The following is a 24,454-nucleotide window of genomic DNA, read 5'->3' on the forward strand; positions in this document are numbered from 1 at the left end:
TTCATATAAGATACTAGCAATATGTTTATTATCTGACAGTATTAAGTGACTGTCTCTTGGCCCAGAACTAAACCTGTCTATGCTCTTCTTTATGCAGATGAAGGCTAGGACTAGAAGTGTATCCTTAGCAGTGTTGTGACCACTCCTGAATCTTTAGTAGCTGAGATAGTGGAATCATTATGTCTGCAATTTGAAAGTGGGTGGATCGATGCAAATCATTCTCAGACACAGTGATTTCCCTTTGAAGTGTCCCCGAGTGTAGTTTCGGATTGCACGCTAGTGATAACTAATTCATTCCTCTATAAAGTTCCAGTTATTACAAAGACTTCTCTTATATTGAATTGCTTCTTGTTAATTTTCATCCATTTCTCCCAGTTCTGCACTTGGGAGCTACATAAAATTAATCTATTTTTCATATAAAACCCTTCAAAAATTTAAAAACAGCCACACTATCCTGTCTACATTTTTCTCTCTATACCAAACACCCCCAGTCTTGAATTTTTACTCCTGGGTCATATTTTCATACTCTTTCATCCTAAAGGATGCTTAATGAATTCAAATAATTTCATAATGAAATAAGACTTCCTTTTTTTGTGGTTACTGCCTATTAAAAGCAAGCCTTTGAATTTTTGCCTGGGATTTTTATCACACTGAATACACCATTGAATCTATTCTCTTTCCCATTTGGAACAACTATCCAAAATTGATTTGTTTTCTCTCTCTACTTCCATGTCTCAAATTCCTCATGAAGTGAGGCCCTAAATAATACATTTTAAAACAGCCTGAAGGGACATAGTTCCTTGCATGGGTAAGTGAAGGTGGTGGAGATTTTAATGGATCTAGTTATTTGGAGTCTGACCTCAAATTCTAGATCTAATAAAGTAAAAGGGAGTCCCCTCTCTGATATGCTGACAACCTGAAAGCCAAGTGTTTTTTTCTCCATAATAGTGCTTCTCAGGTTTTTATGAGCATGCAAATTACCTGAAAATCTTTTAAAATGCAGATTGTGATTAAGAGATCTGGGGGGATCCAGAATTTCTAAGTTTCCAGGAGATGCATGGGCCATACTTTGAACAGTGCTGTCCAGTAGAAATCTGCAGGGCATGTAGGTGATTTTAAATTTCCCAGTTGCCACCTTTAGAGTGCAAAAAGAAAAAAGGGTAAAAAGAAATAGGTGAAATTAATTTTTAAAATATGTTATTTAACACAACCTATCCACAACATAATTATATCAACATGCAATCAATATAAAAATCATGAAAATATTTTAAATTGTTTTGTACTGTTTAAAATTTGTATGTATTTCACACTTACAGCACATCTCCTATTGGATAAGCCACATTTCAAGTGCCCAGTAGCTCTATGTGGCCAGTGGCTCCTGGCTACCACATTGGGTAGTGCCGCTCTAGATCTTCAGATCCAGATCTCTCAGAGCCTGGAAATAACACAGAGAACTAATATTTGTTGATGTCTACTTTGTGTGTGGTACTGCTATCAGATGTGTCATATAAATGCTCTAAACGAATCATCTCATACAATCCTTACATCCCCATACCATAAGCAGCATCATTATCCCCGTTACACCGATGAAGAAAGCAAGGTTTTGAGCTGGCAGTAACTGATCTAAAGTCACAATGGCAGGTCCAGGATTCTGATCTGGAGAGTATGACTCTGGAGCGCATGCTCTTAGCTACTGCTCCAGAGGAAAGCAAGTCCTCTTGGCATAGGAGCAGCAGGGCCTGGCCTTAGGGAGGAAAGGCAGGCAACATGATTCCCTGTGGAGGGGTGTGGCCTCTGAACTCTAAGGCTGAGCTTCAAAAAATATTTATAGGGTGGATGTTGTTTACCTCTGGTATCCTTAAGCTTTGGGTACAGTTGATTAACTACTACAGCTTAGTAACAGGAGCCTCCTATGGTCAGTGGGTATGGGAAATATGGTTTGTGGGGAAGCAAGGAGGATCTGGTTCATACACTTGCAGTGCAGCCCCTGCATCGGAGGCCCTGGGTCAGCTAGACCATTGGTCCAGAGGTTGATGGGACCTGCATCAGGAGGTAAGTGAACATTCTGGGAGAATCCTCAAACCCCATTATCGGGGAACAGAGAATAACCACATGGGGTGAAGGCTTGATGATTTTGTTACTATTCCAAAAGTCAACAGCATAGCGGTGTGCCCTTCTCTCCCATCTCAACAATGATTGAGGCATTGGGTATAGAGTAGCCCCCTTTATGGGAAGGGAATATATTCCAAAACCCCCAATTGGTGCCTGAAACCACAGAGAGTACAGTAGCCTGTATATGCAATGTTTCTTCTGATGCTTACATGCCTAAATAAAGTTCAATTTATAAATTAGTCACAAGAAGAGATGAACAATAATAAATAATAATAATAATACAGAAAAATTATAATATTGCACTATAATAAAAGTTAAGTAAATGTGGTCTCTCTCTCTCTCAAAATATTTTATTGTACTGTACTCACCCTTCTGATGATGCCATGACATAATGCCTACATGCTTAGATGAAGTGAGATGAATGATGTAGGCATCCTGACATACTGTACTAGCAAGGGTTACTGGACAAAAGCACTGTGATACCTTGACTGAGAAGGCTACTAAGTGACTGAGGGCCTGGGAGCAAGGGATGGTTCAAGTTCGAGGCAGGATGGAGCAAGATGTCTGGAGATTTCATCATGCTACTCTGAATGACACACGGTTTAAAACTTAAATATTGTTTATTTCTGAAATTTTTTATTTAATATTGTCTCATCTATTCTGGATTGTGATTTACCTGGAACAGGCAGCTAGTTTTATTTTCAAAAGGGACATTGTCTCTTTGCCTACTTGAGCCTTTTGATCCCCCCTCATCATCCAGTTGTTTTTATCCTTTCGATACTAATATGTAGACAGGGTTTTCCATAATAATAGTAAAAATGAGCATTAAAAAGGTGAATTACTGTGTGGTGCCTAAGAGGGCAGGCTGGCCTATTCCCTGACAGCTGTGTGACCTAGACAAACTCTCTTAGGAACCCCAGGTTCTTCTAAGCCTAAACTAAGGCTAATAATAGCACTGGCCTCACCAGGCTGTAGTAAGCATCATATAAAATAGTAAGCACTTAGAAAATATTCAGTAAATGTTACCTCTGAAACTATCATTGCCATTTTTACTCTTTTTATCTTATTATCCTATTTGCCTGAGATGAAAAGTCATCCTGTCATTTCACTTAATTTGCTTACCATAAAATGTTTAAAGTGCCCCTTCCCCTGTTGTGGTCCCCCTTAGCATTTTTACAGGCCCAATTTATTTCAAGCATTACTTTTGACAACATTATTCTAATGCCACACTGAAGTCACTGCTCTTGCTGTTTCCTTCTTGTGCAAGTCTAAAATATGTGCTCATCCAGAAATCCCTGTGCAGTCTCATAAGACACCCCACCTCAGAACTTTATTCTATTGAATCTTCCCTGGGGTTCTTGCATTTTGTGGGTCATAATTCCTTTCGGGAGAACTTACACCTTAAAATGAAATTCTCCTTAAAGACTTAACCCATGGATTTACTCTGACCTTATTGGAGCTGGTATTTCTGAAGTCAGGGTGCATGGCTAAATCAACCATGTGTGTCTTTCACAAACTCTAGAGGAACTTGAGTGGATGTCTGGGAGGATCAGAGCCATCCATAGTGGTCCCCAGTCTTGACTCATCTGCATCTTACAACAAGACCCAGTCTCTGAATATAATCTGAAACAAGATCTCAAATGACACAATGATTTAACAAGAAACAGATGTTTTCCTGACATTTTTAGAAAAGAAAAAAATGAAGAGACAAATTCTATATCAAACTACTTAACAACATTCCTCATTGGGCCATTAGACTCACTGTTCTTCCTCAATATCATCCTCTAAATTCCTATTCTCTGCTGGCTTTTTCATCTCTGTTTCTTCTTTAAACACATACCTTTCTTCTTTTTAAAAACAAAAACAACTCAATTATTTTCATGTTAACTGTATTACATTTAGAAATCAAAATTGTGAGGGCTAGAAAAATAGTGTCCTTATTACCACTAAACAGGTCTGTAGGGGACAGAATCTCAGTTAATCCCACTCAATTGCTTTCTGCCAGTGCTCTCACGTCCAGGATACCAAAGATAACTTCTCATTTATTAGACTTTGTCCTGGTGTAGCAGCTCCTTTCCCAACTTCCTTTATAATTTTAACTAGGAATGCACTGTCAATAGAATTTTCCAGATGCTCTGCTTTTGGTTGAATGAGATATTCATGAAGTATTTGCACAGCTGAAATTCTCATTTTACCTTAACATACCTCTGTGGTTTTTAATGGAGGTTTAATTTACATATAACGAAATGTTCTAATGATAAGTGTATGTTTTGATCAAGGCAAAACCAGACCCAAGCATTTCTATTACTCCAGAAAGTTCCCTGTGAGCCTTCCCAGTTTCCACCAGAAGAACCATTCATCTGATTTCTGTAACCCTTGGTTAGATTGTACTGTTCTAAGATTTTATATAAATGGAATCAGATGCCATGTACTTTTTTGTGTTGTATTTCACTGAGAATAACATTTTTGAACAGCATCCATATTATCTCTCATTGCAGAGTAATATTCTACTTTGTGACGGTAACACAATTTGTTTATTCATTCTGTTGTCTGACGTCAGGATTGTTTTTCACTACTATTCATAAATCTACTATGGGAAATCTTTACAAGGCTTTTGTGAACAGATGCTTTCATTCCTATTGGGTAAATATCTAGGGGGAGAATTCTGGGTAATCAGGTAGGTCTAGTTTTACTTAAAAAAAAACACAAACACACTTCCTTTTTTCTTCCTCACATAGATTGTACCATTTTACATACCTGCTGGCTGTGTCTAACTATGAGGTTCTGGCTTTATCTCCTTACCAACACTCCATTTTTTAAATCTTTTTTACTTTTGACTGTTTTGCTGGGTGAACTGTGATATTTTATTGTGGTTTTAATTTGCATTTTCCTGGTGTCTAATGATGTGGAATATTTTTTCATTTGCTTCATAGTATATCTTCTTTTATAAAGCTGGTATCTTTTACCCATTGGGGAAGGGTTGTGATAGATTTTCACTATAGAATAATAATGTCCATGTTCTCCAGCAGGTGAGCTTGGCTTTTCTCTCAAAAGTTACTTATCTTCTTCCATATCTTTTTTTGTGACTCCCCTGAGCTACCTAACATGTATTTAGATTCATTGATTTCCAAGCAGATGACCATAGCTGTGACATTTAATGTAAAAATGCATGTGAATCTATGTTTTGAAAGTTTTACAAATTTGAATTATTTTCTTGCCTACTTTTAATATCCAAGTGAAGGTCACTTTTAAGGTTGTTATGTGCCATACTCTAGTTCTGGGGTGGAGAAGGTGTGGCCCATGGGCCGTATACAACCCATAAAATCATTTGGTCTGGCCCCGCCAAGGCATTAAGGGTGAGTTAATTAATTGTTTGACCAAATATAGCAGGCTAATTTTTAAGTTGATAATTTTGTACGGCCTGAGAATGATTTTCTAAATATCCAAATGGCCCTTAGCAGAAGAAATGTTCTCCATCCCTAGTTGCATGCCCCTAGTCTAGAAAATCATGGTGTTATTTACAATATCTTATTTAACTCCTTCTGTTATATTTCCAGATCATTCCATACAGTGGTAGCATTTTATTATTTAAGACTGTCCCCAAGTATTTACTCCTATGTATTGCTGAGCATATCTTTCCCTGTTGCTGATTTTTTCTGTCCTGTCATTCAACATTCTGTCCTCCATTTATTCCATTTTGCAGCTTTATATTGGTCTTTTATTCTTTCCATTCATGTCAGCTTGAAGTACACCCTATAATTATTCATTGGGTGTTAAATGCTGTGTTAATATGCAGTCCCTATTGTATAGACATGTTGCTGCTGACTGAGGGTCAGTGGGGTATGTGCACAGATTTTCAAGCAATGTTAACTAGGTTGTACTTAGTCATCCCCATTCTCCTAGCACAGTGGTCAGCAAACTCATTAGTCAACAGAGCCAAATATCAACAGTACAACGATTGAAATTTCTTTTGAGAGCCAGATTTTTTAAACTTAAACTATAAAGGTAGGTACATTGTTATTAACTTAATTAGGGTACTCCTAAGCTGGCCTTTGCTAAAAACTCAAGGGGCCAAAGAGCCGCATGTGGCTCGCGAGCCGCAGTTTGCCAACCACTGTCCTAGCAGAACATCTGAGAAATTCTTTGGATGATATTTTTTTTACCTTAAAAAGACTGAGTAAGTAAGGGGATGATCTGCTCTTCTGGATCTAAAGGAGCACATTTGTGAGGCAATTTGGCTGTAGTGTAGAGCCTGTGTAATACAGATGTGAGTCCACTCACTGACCAATGCTGCTGTGATAGACCAGCAGGAGGCAATGCCACAGTAGACACCTGGTGTTATGAAGGTTACAGCTCATAAAAAAAGAGGAGAATTTTCTCTCTACCTGTAGTCATTTGAGTGCCAGTTATGGAACCCTGAACACTGCACTCCAAGGCCTTGAGTAGTTTGCCAGTCAATGGGCCACAATTTTGGGCACTGAATAAAAGGAGAATTAGAGATACCACCAAACTGCCCTTTGATTGATGAAAATATTGCATTTGTCTTCATGATTCACTGTGAAATGCTCTAGGAAGCCCTCCATAATAGAAATATCCTTGCTGAAATTCTGCTATTAGCAGTTTAGTCCTTTGGCTTAAGAACTGTGTTTAAATGAAAGTATTCTAAGTGAAAGGCTAACACATTGTGTCAAATACCATATGACATTATACGTGAAGGATGTTCTAATCTGAACTAGTTTAATGAAAGAACATTCCATTTAATTTTTAACTTTCCCAATCAGTTTTTATTTATAAAAGAAATGTGGCCCTAGCGAGTTTGACTCAGTGGATAGAGCATCAGCCTGAGGACTGAAGGGTCCTGGGTTCGATTCTGGGCAAGGACACATGCCTGGGTTGTGGGCTCCATCCTCAGTAGGGGGCGTGCGGGAGGCAGCCAATCAGTGATCCTCTCTCATCATTGATGTTTCTATCTCTCACTCCCTCTCCCTTCCTCTCTATAATCAATAAAAATATTTTAAAAAAGAAATGTGTTATTATAAAAATTTATATAGATAATATGTAGTGCAAAAAGTTAAAAAATTTTCTCCTTCAAGCCTGCCTCAAGAATCTCAGGAATAGTTATTATAAGTGAATTAGCATAAATACTTCCGATTTTGTATATACACAAAACACATATAAACATAGAAATATATAAATATGCATTCAGATACATATTTTTTCTTAATACAAAAAAATTATACCAGACAATTTTGAACAACTTGTTTTTTGTCACTTGATTTTTCTATGACTATATATATGTGAGTGTATATATATATATACATATATATACACACACACACACACATATTAATAAAAGTGTGATATGCTAATTAGACCAGACAGCTGAATGACCTTCTGGACATCATTCTGGACATCCTTACAGACAAAGCCGTGGTGGCAGGGCTGAGGCAGAGGCAGTTAGGGGCGATCAGGCCAGCAGGGGAGCAGTCAGGGGTGATCAGGCCGACAGGCAGAATGGTTAGGGGTGATTAGGCAGGCAGGCAGGCTGGCAGGCAGGCGAGTGGTTAGGAGCTAGTGGTCCGCATTGCAAGAGGGGTCCCGGATTGGAGAGGGTGCAGGCCAGGCTGAGGTCCCGCTGCCTGTGCACAAATTTTGTGCACCAGGTCTCTAGTATATATATAAAAAGGCTAAGTGACTGACTATGTCTGACCAGCCAGCACATACGATGCGCACTAGAAATTTCAAAATAAACTGACTCACGCATGTGCAATGCATACAAAGCTTTCGCAGGCATCAATTGCACATGTGTATTTTGATCTGTCATTGTTGATTGTGAATTTGGTTGTTTTTGTTGACATTCAACATGAAACACATCGACCGTACAACTGACCAACTGACCAGTACATATGACATGCACTGCAATTTAAAAATAAACATTGACTCGCGCGTGCATGATATATATAAAGCTCTTGCTGGTGCCAATCACACACATGTTTTAATTTTATAATACTACATTATATATACTATTTTGACATGTAATTTTTTGCAGTAACATAGCTACCACACGAATCTTTCTTCTAATTAATTTCCTTTCAATGTGCATGAATCTGTGCACTGGGCCACTATTATCATTATAGTAGTTGTATAATGCCCATGGTCTCGATGATCATAGTTAATTTAATCAGTTACAATTAGATGGACATTGAGTCTTCTTTTTCTTATAACCAATAGTGTGTAAGGAGAATGTTCACCTCTCAAATGATGTTGAGGAGAACATCTAGCTATACATTGAGCTTTGTTCAAATTTTAATTGTAGTTTAATAAGATTCTAAGAAGTGAAATTGTTGGATTTGTGTGTTTCAGGTTTGATAGACACTGTCAAAATTTTTTCCAAAAGTGCTGGACATTTAAAATTTTTAACAGTGTCCAAGTATTCAAGCATACCAGTTTCTTATATTCTTGCCAGTACTAAATATTTTAATTCATTTTTATTAATTTTTTTTGCTGACTAGATGAGAAAATTGTAGTATTGTTGTTTAAAGTTTTCCCCCCATGGTCATTAGTGAGAATGTACTTATCCAACAAATTTTTATTGAGCATCTACTATGTTCTAGGAACTGTTTTAGACACTTAGTATATAGCCTTAAAGAAAGCAGTCAGAATCTATTCTGTGGTATTTTCATACTGATGGAAAAAGAGAGATGAATAGATAAGTTGACCAAAAATATATATTGGATGATAATAGGTGGTATGAACAAAAATAGAGCAGGCTAAGAAAAGAGATAAATGGTGATGGTAAAAAAGAAAAAAAAGTATCATACCTGTGTTAGATCTATTGATGTTGAACATAAATGTAGTATGGTTATAAAAGAGGATATCCTACTTTTGGAAAATATACATTGAAGTATTTTGAAGTAAAAGCCATGATGTATACAACTTACCTTTGCATAGTTCACAGTAAAAAATGTGTGTGTGTGTGTGTGTGTGTGTGTGTACATACATCACACACCATACACATGCACCTATACACATACATGAGGAGAGGGATGAGTGGATAGAGAGAATGAGTGCAAATGATACAGCTTGGATACATCGGTATTCTTTATATTAATTTTACTTTTATAAATTTTTATATATTTGAATTTATTTTTAAATAAGAAGTTAAAATTTTTAAATCAATTAATTAATTAAAGAAAGAGAAAAGATAATAATGAAGACATAAGTAAGACAGTGTATTGCTTTAAATAGGGGCCTCAGAAAAAATTCTTTCTCAAGAGGTGATTTTTGAACAGAAACTTAAGTAAAGGAAGAGAGTGTGACTGTAGCTCTCTGGAAAAGGAGTGTTTCAAGCAGAAGAAAAAAGTTTGAAGTCCTAGGGTAGCAGTGTGCTTGATGCAAAGAGATGCTCACATGGAGGATGCTAGGCAGGGGAGGTAGGAGTAGCTAAGTCCCAGGGATAGCCTGGACCAGGCCAGGTGAAGCAAAGGTGAGCTGGCCAGTGCAAACATTTGGATTTAGTCCAGTGAGATGAGATGCCTGCTTTCTCTGAGCGTTATCACAACCCAGTGGAGAACCAAGGGCAGAGCAATGCAAGAGGTTAGCCGCCGTCAGGGGTGGGCTGTCTGTAGAGAATGTACAAGCTATAATAAGACCAGTCAGAAAAAAATTCAGAGTGAATAGTTGCCAGGTTAGTTAGCGATGCAAGGGGCAGGTGCAGTTATGAACGGATAGCATGAGAGAGCCTGTGCAGATGCAATGCTTCTCTATCTTGATTGCGTTTCTGGTCATGCAAATATGTGCAGGTGAAAAAAATTCATTAGACACACACACACACACACACACACACACACACACACACACACACAATAAATGAATGCATGTAAAGCTAATGAAATTTGAATAAGCTATGTAGATATTACCAATGTCTACGTCCTGGTTTTGATATTGAACTCTAGTATGCAAGAAGTTATTATGGAGGAAACTTGGTGAAAAGTATACAGGGCCCTCACATTTTTAAAAAAAATCTTCCTATGACTCTATCATCACTTCAAAATAAAAAGTGAAAAAAAGGTATCACCCGGAACCTGCATTTCTTAGCACTATCAGTGATAAAATACTCCCTCCCTGGGGCAGGCTACTCCCCATGCCCCACCCTCGGTGCTACCTTACAGACTCAGATTTATGTGTCATGCTGTTCATTATCACTCTTGTCTGCTAAGCACTTGGAAAGTAGATACACTGAATTCAGGTTTTAATATGGATCAAGACATAGTTTGTTTAAACTGTTATCAAAAGCTTCCTACATATAGTGGTTCTTACATATGACACTCCATACTTTAATAAATGATACATCAATAACATTTTTAACTGGAAAAAGAAATGTTATAAATTATATTAGATAACAATACAAAGTAAGCATAAATAATACTCAGAAATTAAAGACAATAGTTAAAACTTTGCTCAACATTCTTATAAATTCTTAACATTTTCATTTGATATTCTTAAATTAATTAAGCAATGATTATATATAAATAATGTTTTTCTCTTCTCATGTATAATTTATAACTTTTATGTCTCTTAAAAATTCATTGCATTGGTTAGAAAATCGAGCACAATGGGAAGGTCATAACATGTTAGCTGATACTCCTGCCTTATTTCTGGCCTAAATATTTAAAAATGTTTACTTCTAAATGATTTGGTTGTTTGTTTCTTTATTTGTTTTGGACATTGAATGTCTGATTATTGTTAACTGTGGAAGTTATAGATAAATAGTACTTATATATTACATCATATATTATAAAATATATCATATCTATATATACATGTACTTATTGAGAAGAGTTATTGCATTTCCTCCCTCTCTCTATTTGTACAGTAAGTTATATTAATAGATATCCCAATGTTGATCCATTTTTGCATTTTTAGAAAAAACACCTTGCTCTTTTGTGTTTTCAATTATTTTTGTGTTTAATGTGCTTGCTGGGTGAAATTTCCAGTACCACGGACATAGTAGAAACAGGAATATTTTTGAATGATTGTCATTTGGAATTTTTGCACACTTATTTTATAATGCAATTTATTATACATACCATTTAATTTTGTAAGAATTTTTTTATATGGAATCACTCACCAGACCCTGATTTTCTTCTGGAGTTACCTTTCTCATGTACAATTGGTACTAGACACATGGAAACCTAATTAATACTTGTCCTAATTAATAACGGTTCCTTATTTTTATGTGTGAATCTAATTCCTCTGATCAAATTATAGGGTTGCCAAAACATGGGATTATGTGAAATCTTCTCTGGGACTTTGTAGCGGTGCCTAGAAAAGGGGCTGAGGGTTAATGATCTGCTTAGCCTCTAGGAAGCAGTCAGCGCAGTGGGTAGGAAGGGAGATTTAATAGTTCTATTATTTTGCAATTGCAGCTCAGTTAGCATGTCTTATTTGACAGTGATTTGTGTTAAGTGGGTACTTTCTGCTTCCAGAATATTTCCTTTTGTGAGAATATATTCTTTCCTTTTAAAACTGCACTGCTTATTGCTAAGAGGTTAGCAAAGGTAAGTGGCCTAATGTGGACCCTGTCACATTACTTCTATTTAAATTTTTGGACTTTGAAATCATTAACAAATACATTTAACATTCTGACCTTTAATGCATGCCTCTATTAACCTGGCTCTTAGTTCCACTAGTTTCTCATTCTGTGTCTCACTTATTTCTAATAAACTCTACTGGCTGATCTCAGACCCGAAGAATCTGTTACCAATTCCATCTGCTGTTTTTATTGGTGTGGGATTATGTTTCTTTTCTTGATCAGACACCTGAATTTTTTTTTTTTTTTACTTTTGAAAATATGTATTTATTGATTTTTAAAGAAACTTCTCTGATGAAGTGCCTATTTTTTTAGTTTTCAATTATTAAACAGTCAACATCCTTTATGACTATAAGGGTACCTTCAACTTCAAGGGACATTTTTAAATGGACCTGACTCTGCAGGTACTTCTCATTCTTTCAAATGGTACATAAGCAGGGCCGTAGGCAGCATAAACGGCATAATTGTGTGAATTACTAGTATACAAAGTCACCTGCTGGGAGAGGGAGTGTTAGAAAGACATATCCTTTTGAGCATCAACTGGAGGATGGCTTTTGGCTAGCAGAACCTGGCCGGATTTCAGCACTGCTTGCCCCCTTGGCAAGGTGACTTGTTTGCAGGCTCAACCTGTACATCTCTATGTAGAACTTGTATATCAGCATTCTTCAATTATCTTCATACTCTCAAATATTCATCAAATATTTGCTACCCAACTCCCTTTTCATTTAATATCTGGGCTAGAATTGAAATGCATATAGCCACATTAATTTATTTATGTAGTTATTAAAAATTTGTTGAATGCTGACTATCCACTGGTCAATATCAGAGGGACTGGAGTTACAGTGATGAGCAGGACAGATGGAGTGCCTGTTTCTGGGGAAGTTGTATTACAGTGAGCATTTAACTCCATTTATGTTTTTATTTATATATCTATACAGCTGTTCATCTTGGGTATAATGTTTCTTTCAAAATGCTTATTGGGGAAAAAAATCCTGATCTTTTTTCCTTGGCAATAGTCACTTCACTAGATCAAATATACTTATATGGACTCTTGGGTAGAAGTATATGATAATGTCCTAACAACAGGGTTTTTGCAAACTAATTGAGGAGAAGAAATGTCTATTTCATGTAGAATGTCATCTGCAGAATAAAATACATCCTCAATGAATGAGAAGTGTAGATGTGGTTAGATATGATAGGATTAATCAAGCATATATATTTTCTTCTTTCCAACTAGAGTTGGCATAAGTGAGTAAACGCAGTGTCAGGTCAGGGAATTCCAGGTGGATTTTTAAACTAACCATATGCTGATTTGGGGCAAGTCATATAACCACTTTAGGCCTTGATTTTCTGTTGTAGAAGCAGAATATTGTAAAAGATACCATTGAGATCTCTCCATTCCAAGGTCCCAGGAGGGAGCATATCTCTGATCTACTCGGATATTCCAAGTAGGCCCCCACTTTCTTCGGGATCTGTCTGGTTTCCCTTGAGACAGAAAACTTACTCAGAAACATGTCTTAACTCAGAATAGGATTGAGAAGTTTCTTTTTTTCTAGAAACATAGCAATGTATACTTGTTTTTGATCATCTATCCATATATAAAAGCCTAATATGCAAATTGCCCCTTGGGAGTTCTATTGGGAGACCGATCGCTCGCTATGATGTGCTCTGACCACCAGGGTGCGGCACAGAATGAAGGAAGGCCCAGGCTGGCATCCAGCAGCCGGGAAAGGGAGGCCCTGATTGGCCCTGATCACCAGCCAGGTCTAGGGACCCTACCCATGCATGGATTTCATGTACCGGGCCTCTAGTTATAATATAAGAAAATAACTATAAATATTTAATTAATTATTAATGTTAAGTAGAGAAGATAGACTAGTTATTACCTGGTGGCCTGCAAGATATGGCCCTATCTCTGTTCTCAGAATAAGAAATCTGTCATTTCCTATGCTGTGGTGTTAGGACTGTGTCCTGTTTGGATCCTGCTGGGCCAGCTTGGGCAAGATGGTTCAGGAAAGGTAACATTGGTCCTCACATGAGGTGCTTCATCATGATCTGTAACCTGCACAGGGAGCCCATAAAGGCTCCCTGACTTTTGTGCTGAGTTCCCTATTTTAAAGATCTTACTGTAAGCTGCCAGAGGTCTGAAAATGATCTAAACGAACATAACTACTTACTCATTCAGGGTTTCCCCCCAAAAGAAATAATTCTTATGATGAACATGTCCTATCTTTGAGTTTCATTGCGTTGAACAAAACAATATTTGTTAAAGCGCCTCAGCTAAGAAAGTATAAATGTTTTACAAAAATAACACAATTATTGAAACTGAATCTGTTTATGTGATAATACTCTAGTTTTACTTTAGAAATTTGATTCATCTACCCTTTTGAAAATAGGTAATAACATTTTCAGAATTAATGTTTATTTGCATTTAATAACCTATAAATACATCATGTTGCTTTTAATAGAAAATCACATAAGTGCATTTTAAAATTAAATAATTGCTGTTATCCTATTATTTTTATGCTCTTTCTCTCAAATTATGACTTCCTAGAAAATGACTGTAATATTTTAAAATATTTGTCATTGTCCTCTTGGTATTATAACCTATTTTGCTCTGATGTATAGTATAATTGTAAAAGTTTAGGGTATACAACTTCTCAAGATGGCTTTTTAATAACATGACTGCTACTTAAGCAAAAGACAAATTCATAAAATTTTTACAGCTTATCAGCTATTTTAAATAATTCATATTTATTTTTAAAATATGTTTTTGCTGATTTTAGAGAGAGGTAGAGAATGGGAAAGAGAGATAGAAACATAGATGAGAAAGAAGCATAGATCTGCTGCCTTCTGCACGCCCCCTAGTGGGGAATGAGTCTGCAACTTAGGCATGTGCCCTGACCAGGAATCAAACCAGTGACCCCTTGGTGCATGGGTTAATGCTCAATTTGAGCCACTCTGGCTGGGAAAATCATTATCTCCTGCTTATTGTAATGAAAAAATTAGCAGATCAATTCCAGTTTCATGCAAACACAGGCATTAAGAAACATAGTAGCCAAATTAAAAACATAGTCTTCAGCCTACAGCCATGGAAATGCACAGAATCTAAGAATTTCAGAGCTCAATCCTGGAAGTCTAACATGGTGATGAAGAGGGAAAAACAAACTCATGCTGGCTGAGTTCAAGTCTTGCCTCAGCCATTTATTAATTATAGAAGCTTGGATAGATTTTTAAAACTTTCCCTTATTGGATACTAGAAATACTAGTAGTACTTCCTCAGAGAGTTGTTTTACTAATGAAATCAGGACATACTTGTAAATTGCTTGAATGGAACACAATTTAAGCTCACCCTGTGTGCTATTCCTTGCATTCCCAATGGGGATGCTACTGACCTCATGGCATCCAAAATTGGTTCTAAAATATAAGATTTTTTTCACCCTAAGAACCAATTTTGGATGCCATGAGGTCAGTAGCATCCCCATTGTGTGTGTGTATATATATATATATATATATATATATATATATATATATATATATATATATATATATATATATATATACACACACAACACACACACACACACACACAGTATATGTGTGGTGTGAAAATGTCATAGGGAAGAGAGGGACAATTACGGGAAAAATGTTTACAAAGGCTCCTTAGGGAGAAGATAATGTAACAAAAGTTGGAAACACTGGGTAGTTTATTATACAGAAGCTCAATTGCTAAGAGATTTGTCCAATTCACACAGGTAGTGGTAGGCTCTCGGTTTGATTGTTTTTTAATGATAGTATTTTGCCAATTGGGTTTTCAAAATCATATTCCATAAATTATTCATAAGATTTAGTCCCCAACCTGTTAATAATAAAGATTTTTAAAGATATAAATCCATACTGTACTCTCTGCTACCCCTTTCCCAATTCTGACACAGTGCTTGGGTATATGTTAGACACCACTGGTGTAGCCAGGTTGGAAGCTACTAATTTATAATATTTGCCTTGACACAGTGAAGAGATATATAGTGTATGACTGATGTATCCAACTGGGCCTGGGAAAAAGGAGCTTTCATTCAGTTTTGCAATTCAGAGGTGTCAGTTTGTAATTTTCATTTTACATCTAAAAATTCATAATGTGGCTCCTTATATAATAGAAAGAACTATTCTGCATTTAAAAAATTACTATGGTATTTATTGTCCTTATCACTACTTAGGGGCCTGCTGAATCCAAGGAGCCTTCCTTTGAAGCTGAATTTACTTGTTCAGTCTAAAACAATTTGCAAATTTAAAGCAGCATAGGCTAACAAGGATATCCAGTACAGCGAGGCCTTCGTTTTTCTCTCCTGTGAAAACAAAATGTGCGTATTTATTTTAGGGACAAATAGTTTTTTCTTGACCATCTAAAATAATAAAAAAATGTTTTAATTTATTTTTCAGTTGCAGTTAAAATTTGATGATATATTTCTTTGGGGTGTAAAATATATCGATTATACATTTATATACCTTATGAAGTGATCATCCTGATAAGTCTAGTACCCATGTGATACATATATAGTTATTACAGTATTATTGACCATATTCCCTATACTGTACTTCACACCCCCAGGGCTGTTTTAACTTAGTGGGTATTATACTTTGTGAAATAAGTCAAAGACAAATACCATATGATTTCACTTATATGTGGAATCTGAAAACCAAGGTAAATGAACAGATAAAACAGAAACAAACTTAGGATACAGAGAACAGATTGGTGGTTGTCCGATGGGAAGGGCTTGGGGAGATGGTGGAAAAGGTGAAAGGGATTAAGAAGTACAAATTTTGCTACTTGCTTTTTGTTCCTTTAGAAAGAGCTGTAAGCTCCGGTTTTAGCAATATTGTTCTTAGAGGACTATGTCACCTTGGAGAATATGGATTTCCCATTCTTGTTACCATTATTAAAACTTCTTGTTCAGTTATTCCCAGGTTGAGAGACCACCTTCTAAATCAACACAGATGAAGGTCTGACTTGCTTTGTGCAGATGGACTAATGGGGCATCTCGTGCCCAGTCCTGAAGTCTGAGAGTCCAGGCTCCGCTTTCTGTCACGTCCTTCTGACCCTTCTTACCTGGTCTTCCAGTTCCTTTTCCTTCTCTGGAGCATCCTTATCATGTTATTTGTTTGTTTGTTTGTTTTTGTGTTTTTAAAACATCTTTCTTCTTTCCAGTTCTTGCCCAGTGGATCTAGGAACATTGTACTGTTAGGCTGTGCTTTCTCAGTTGATGGGTTGGAGAGGGTTGACAAGGAGACAGAATTGTGCTAGTGAGACTGCGTGTACCAGTGCAGGCTGGATTTTGCACACTCTTGTCGTCCTTCCCCAGTTTCAAAGCTGCCAGAATGGTTTCTTTGGTCATCATTTACTCTAAGAAAATATTAAAAGGGGTGGGGGGAGGGGTGCTATTGTGAACTCATTGTAATACCTCAGGAGTGGCCCTAAAACTAAACTTAAGATAAAAGTAGTCATTATAATATAATTTTATCTACTCCCTCACACCTTTAGTAATAATCATAAATACCTTTCAGAATCACATAAAAAATACCAACCTAGCTCCTCATTCTCCTTTAACAACACTTCCCTTTCCTGAGGTTTGGCTTTTGCTGCTGAGATTTTAAACCTTTTTTTTTTTTTTGGTCTATTTGATCTCCCTTGAAGAAAATTTTGGAAGTGGACTCAATGTTCACTTATTTATTTTTCTGATCAATTATTACTATTACAGGAGATTTTTCTATCATAATTTATTACAAAGATAATATCATACTATAGTGTAGTATTAAAGGATCTGGACTTTTAAGAGCCCTGGTTCAGTGTTTATCACTTATTAGCTTTATTGTTTTAAGCAAATAATTTCTCTTTAGTTATTTCATCTATAAAATGGGAACAATAATTGTGCTTACCTTGGAGTGATTGTGATGAATAAATGAGGAATTTCATTTAAGTGCTTAGCACAGTGCCTAGAACCAAGTGGGCTGTCAATACGTATTCACCTTTACATTAATAAATGAAAGAGTCTCTTGTGTCATTCTCTCAATTAGCTCTTGCCATTGTTTGCAGAGTGCTGAGTATGAAGAGGACTCTTGCACTGAAACCCTTCTAATGGATGCACTTCTGGCACTGCATATCCTGTTGCTGACATCTCTGGAGATAACTTTCTCTCACTTGCCTCTCTGCCTTTTCACTTTTTCTCTTTGCCTGACCACTTCCTCATCTTTCACTTATCTCCTTTCCATTCTCTCTCATCATTGATGGTATTTCCAACTCTAAAAGATGCCATTTAGGTCAGCTCTTGCTTTTTCCATCCTCTCTGGACCCCCATATAGGCTTTTAGCTAGAAGTCTGATGAATAATCAGAAAAAAAATTCTCAAAATTGAAACAGAGGAGAGAATATCTGATGATAAAATATATAAATTTAGGAATGAAAGCTACTGTGTTTCTCCCTGAATGATGTAATTGTTGGATTTGTTTCTGATTACTTACTAAAATTGTATACATACTTCATTTATTTTGTCTTCATTTTTATTATGAATATTGATTTTTATCTTTGTTTATAGTGTTGTTAATCTGTAGCATTGAGAAAATCACTATGTGATAAATATTTAGCAAGTGGCTATGTGAAGTGAATGAAATTTGGAAAGCTTTTTAACATGTGGCCAAATTTCACATAATCATTTCTAATTGCAGGAATTATTTTTAGATATTAAATTTGCTGCACATACACACCCAGCCTCCTGCCAAATTATATTGCACAGTACTTTGCCAAGAGAGTTGCAATATGGCTAAAATTAAGCTTTATTACATATAATAGGATGAGATGTGCTTTCATTCTTTAAGCTGACTATAAGTGCTAGAAGACAGATTTTGTTTTTATTCTATCCACTAAGCTGAAAGAATGATACATTATTTCGCAAATCCCAGTGGCAAAAGTCAGTTGAAATAACACACGAAGCTTCTTGAAGGAAATCAGCTTTCTGTTTAAAATTGTAGTATTATTTATCTTCCCCTTCAACTGCTTGACTCCTTCCGTCTGCAGAAGAGGCCTATTTATTTTAGCAGCGAGGTGGATTGAATTTCTGCCAAGTCAGTATACTCACTAAATGCATATGTCAGAGGCAATATTGTTTCTCAAAAATCATTTAGAAAGCAGCATTTTTGCATAAGTAGGCTCTTTCATTAGTTTTGGATTAAATCTTAGCAATTGCTGTTTCTATTATGGTTATTTCTCAGAGAGCCTATTGAATGTGGGGGTCCTGACTTTTGATGGGAATTCCCTTTGGGGTGCATAGTGTCTGCATTTGATTTGGAAAGTGGAAGTGAAGAGGACTTCTTTGCCTAACTTATTGGTGCAGGTTGATGTCATTCTGGAAATCAAATCTGTTATGTAAAATCAACCAGAGATGGGATATGTTGTTTGTCGGAGAACTTCGTACCCCTCATGGAAAGCAGACAGATAATCCAGGTTTAAGAGTTCTCAGGAAATAACATCACCTTTATTTTCTTTTCATCTCCCTGAAAATACTAGGACAAAAGCACTGTTTGGTGACTAATTCCTTTACTGTCTTCAAGATACTTTTTTCGGTCCAGAGGAAAAGGTGAACTCCAATATGCTATGATGAAATGACCTCAAATACTTTCTGAATTTTGAAAGACTGAAACACTTTTATTCAATAACGGATATATTAAAAAATAAGAAAGTCCCATCGACTTCTATAATAACTCTTTTTACTTTAAACAAATATAACTAATTTTAAAATAAACTAGAGAGAGATGCTAGGTTATTAACATCATTAGGTATTATGCAATTTCAGTTTAATTTATTTTTGAGGAGTTAAAAGGCATTGAAGTTTAGATCTTACAAAATGGCCATCAGCAGGGGTGGGGAGGTAATATATTCTTACTGAATTCTTGCCAACTTATTTCTGTATTAATTCACATTAGTTTGAATTAGAGCTTGATAGAGTTTCAAAGAATAAAATGTGAAGGAACTAATTTTTCTTTACAATGGCAGTCACATGCTAATGATCACAACAGGCATTTTTCTTCTTAATCACAATTCATTTTGATTGAATTAGTATGCTCATCTGAAATTACCTTGTGATTAAGGAAAATCATGAACTCTGTACATTTCTAGAATTTAAAATAATTTTTTTAAACATTCAACGTATCATTTACCCAGCATATTTCCCCCTTGTTAATTACCATGCTGTTCATGGAGTAATTCATTATTTAAGGAAACTTTGCAATCATTAGTAGCAGACTTGCACATTTCTTGTAAGGCAGGTCAATTTAATAATTGCAAATAAAAAATTCCAGGTTAGGTACTAAAATACCTAAAATATTAATGAATATTGCATATGTACAATTGCTTATAATACTGTGCTACATTCCCTAGCATTTAGAAAGCTACCACTATGTAGTGATGTCAATATACCCTAGTTATATGTTATTTTGGCTCTTTAACACTTTGTGGCTACCAGAGGGCTCTGGACGAGCTAACATTGCTGCCTACACAGGCTAAGTGGCCTATAAGTCCTTGGGTAATTGCTTATCTGATCAGGCAGTTGGTTAACACCGGAATGGCAGAAGGCCTCATGGTGACATGGTCTAAAAGGCAGTTGAAAAAGTGGGACAGGACAAGCACACTCATGTACTGAATGGACACTCTGAGAAAAAAGAGTTAGTAAATAGAATAAAGTCATTTCAGTCCATAGCTCCAGAGCAGGGAGTGCAGGTTAGCAGAAAGCAGCAGGTTTTTCCTGCAGACATTATGGCTAGAGTTTGGCCAAGAAGAAATGAGGCCCCATCAAAAGTAAGACGCTTATACCAGCCAATTCCCGGTGGTCCAGGTCATGGCCCCCACTCAGCCACTCCCAAAATAATTTTGTTACAACATGAGTAGCTGCCAATTAAACAAGTAAATGGTCATTTGAAGTGCAGCAAATGCTGGTCTTCCTATCTACTACCTCCTACTTAGTGAGGGACGTCTGGGAAGAGGTTTGGAGAAGTACCAGTGAAGGAGGAGAAGGGTCTGGATTTCGTTTAAAGGGTGAAGGGGAGCCTGCAGCATTCCTGGGAGAGACCTTAGATAGATTTTGGCACTGGCTGCTCCAGTCATGGTCACTGTGACTCCTCAACAAATGTCCTTGGTATAAATAACCTCATATGCGCTGTCCAATGCCATCATTCCAGGAAACAAAAATAAACCACCTGGAATAAGACTTAGGCTTGCTCTGCTCTTGATTTGCTGAGTGAAGGTCTTTAGAAGCACCTGAGGTCTTTGGAGCTCATTTTTTTTTTCAGTAAAATTGATGAATTAAACTAAATTAGCTCAAAAACCCCCTTCTAGCGCTAACAGTCAATGGGTGTAGAAATATCCTGTGTTCACTATTCTCGGGGAGATGACTACCTAAGTGGGCTGAAGCTGGTAAGAGCTTTGTGACTTCCTCATGATTTATTTGTAGAGCAAATGTAGCCCAGGGGGTTTGAGAGAGATAGGTTGACCCAAGCACATTGATTCAGTGCTTAAATGAAGCATCTGTGACATGTCGCCTGAGACTGGAAGAATTTATTGATATGGATAAAGATCCCCTGTCTGTCAAAGCTGCAGGTGCTGCAGAGGTGTAAGTGCTCTGACAAATGGCCTCAACCCCACCCCTGTGCCTCCCATTATGCCACTTAATAAGTCCCCGGGGAAGTCCCGCCTTGTTCTTCTCCAGTGCAGCATGTCCCTCTCTCCTACTTTCTAATCTTAGTAGTACCATTAGCCCTAAGTATTTATCAAAGGGGACCTCAGGGAACTTAACCCCACACCTTCCAGTAATCCTCAACAGCCCTCCAAAAATAAGCCACGGAAGCTTAATATCTGTAAAAACAAACACAAGTTCCCCAGTCTCTTTCCAATTGCACTGCCAACCTGGAGCCTTGCTGACACAGACAATCTAGAGCTCCCGATGAGATGTAATGCAGGCCTACTGTGTGCTCGGTCACTGCACTGGCAGATTGACTGATTTCAACTCAGGTACAGAGGTTATAGCAGCAAGTGTCTTCTGGATCTTGTTGCTGAGTGGTTTGGGGTACCTTCTCGGCACTGATCATCAGACACTTAAGTCCGTCTGACTGGTGTTGCAGGGAGACAGGCATGGCAAAGGAAAAAGGAGTAACTGTAACCGCTTTCCAGTCTTGTTGGAGCCCATGGACTCATGTATGGTTAGTGTCAACCCACACTGAAATACCGGCTCCATGAGGGCAGGGGCCTTATCTGTTTTACTGACTATTCTGGTGTGAGCACCTAACACTGTGTTAACACATGGGAGGCACTCAACAACGTAGGTTGAATAATCAATGAAGAGGCTACTTAGTGCCGTGGTTAAGAGACAGACCCCTGGGTCCAAATCCCAGCTCTTCTGCTCACCAACTGGAAATGTGGGAAAGAGAGTCAATATTTCTGTCGTAATTTCCTCATTTTTAAACTAGGACTAGTAATAATATATATCTCAAAGCAGTTATGCAGCTTAACTTAATTGATACATTTATAACTGGTGCCTGTCGTGCATTTATAAATGTGTTTTTTTAACTAAGAAGATTAATCCGTTTACATGCCCTGATTCCTTGTCCTTCATTATCGAGGTTTTGTTTTTAGAACTAAAGTTGAGTTTGTGAGAACACATTGTAACAAGCATGGACCCATACACAAACCTACTTCTGCCTTCTATCAAGTTTGTTAATACGCTACTTGACTTAGAGCTCTTTGAAAGCAGACACCGCGTTCAAGAGCGCCTGATTGAGCGTGGGTGCTCAGTGGTTTGGAATGAATGCATACTTAACTCAGTGAATGGCTGTCCTGTGTGTCAGCCATTGCTCCCTCCTAGGAAATAAATCAAAACCCCTCCCACATCTCGCTGGTTCTTTTTTACCCACAATCCATCAGTGTCAGATGTTCATCTCCAGTCCTGGTCACACCAACCTCCCATCCCACTGTTATCATCACCAGCACTGTCTTTGTTTGATCATCAACTCTCGTCACCCTTCTTTTTGCTTTCCACTCGCACCTGTTCTCTCTTCTTCTACCTGTCTCCTCCACTGGCTTGTGTCCTTGAAATTTATATTTCTAATCTTGCTTTGCCCTGCCGTTTATTTAAGTCAGGTCAAATCCTTTTGGTAAGCTGTAAAAGAATTAATTTCAAACAAAATATTATATTATTTTTCATTGCAACCTTTTACTTTTCTCATTCACCCTCAAAATCACCTCAGGCTGTCCCATTGTTCAGTAGAAACCCTTTTTCCCCCTCATGGGTTACAACTTCTTCATGACAGTATTTTTTAAAGTTTTATTTTATTATTGTTTTGAATTATGCTCAAAGTTCTGCTGGTCAGAGCAGTGATTTAGTGCCAACTTTATCCAATTTAATTCACATGGCATGTAGTGTGAGGAGACAAATAGATGGCGTGATTCACCACCCAATCCTCTCATGCCAGTCTTTGCCTTTGAAGCGATTCTAATCTGCTTAGCTGGATGGAAATAACAAAGGAAATATTTAGATAATAGTGTAAGCCTGTCCATAAGATAAAACCTTCTGGACTTAAGTCATTTGCTCACAAACTCCAAAATGCTCCAAAACCACCTTAGCATGGGGCCATTCTGTGAAGTGTGGTTATGCATTTGGTGTTCTTTTTGGTGCATTTTAGGTATTGCTGTCCTAGTTACTTTTATGTTTCAAACTCCACAGGGATCAGTATCTCATCTTCTCCTTCATCTGTGTGTTTTCATGGTGCCAGGATGGGGACCCGTTCTGGATGTTCTCTGGGTGCAGGGCCACACAGGAAGAGCTCACAGGCTCCTAGTTTTCAGTCCCTGTAGCTCCTTAGACACTCCTGTGCCTCTGGGTAGCCTCACTAATGAAACTGACTTTCAGGGCTAATTCTGTAGTCACAGATCCTGATTATTCTTCTCATTTTAAGAATCATTTTTCTACTGTCTTGGAGAGCTCCACCCCAGGGGAGTAACCGCAGTAGATTGGTTATGCTAAACACCCCACCTCAGGAGTTCAATTTTGATTTTTTTTCACAGCAACCCAGTCATTTATATTGTTGAGATAGACTCATCTTGAAACTTCACAAAGCCATTTAATTTTTTAAATCATAACTCTAGGTATTGTATCTATATTTTTAGTCCTCTCTTGACTTCCAGGGAATACTCTGTGAGGCAGGAAACTCAAGTGAATGCCCTTTTTGAATACCCCTTTTCCCCCCCAGTCTTTTCTTACCCCAAATGCTAATACTGTGTAGCTGAGCCATGCATATTAGAGAGTGTTTTATATTTTGTTTGCGTTTACCCTTTTAACCATGAAGCTGATGTGGGCAAGGCAAGCACTCAAAGACGGGAGCAGTTCTAGGGATAACCAGAGAATGTGACATGGTCCATTACTTTTTCTCTTTCTGTCCTTTAGTCTTTAGACCTGTGGACAAAACACTATGTTTGGGGCCTGCCCCTGCAGCCTCTCAGCTCTGCAGCATTCCTTGCTCTACAGACTGCGTGGTATCCTCCTGGTCAGCCTGGGGTCTGTGCATCCATGAAAACTGCCGCGATCTCCAGGGGAGAAAAGGTGAGTGGCTTGTCTGTGTGTGTGCTTCAGTCGCTTTCAGTGTACACACGTTTATTCTGGAGGCTCAGTAGCCAATTAAGCCTGCTTAAGACAATATTTATTTGTACATTTTAGAT

The 24,454-nt window shown here is 37.4% G+C and overlaps 1 protein-coding gene across 1 annotated transcript in view; it reads left to right on the forward strand.

Annotated features, from left to right (window-relative positions):
• Nucleotides 1-24,454, forward strand: part of THSD7B (thrombospondin type 1 domain containing 7B) — a 759,963-nt gene that overhangs the window by 223,513 nt on the left and 511,996 nt on the right. Inside the window, exon 5 of the mRNA XM_028148195.2 lies at nucleotides 24,183-24,338. Within this exon, the coding sequence (XP_028003996.2) occupies nucleotides 24,183-24,338 (156 nt within the window). The remainder of the gene's footprint in view (nucleotides 1-24,182; nucleotides 24,339-24,454) is intronic.

This window comes from Eptesicus fuscus, chromosome 11 (assembly GCF_027574615.1).
Source record: "Eptesicus fuscus isolate TK198812 chromosome 11, DD_ASM_mEF_20220401, whole genome shotgun sequence".
In the NCBI taxonomy this organism is placed as follows: Eukaryota; Metazoa; Chordata; class Mammalia; order Chiroptera; family Vespertilionidae; genus Eptesicus; species Eptesicus fuscus.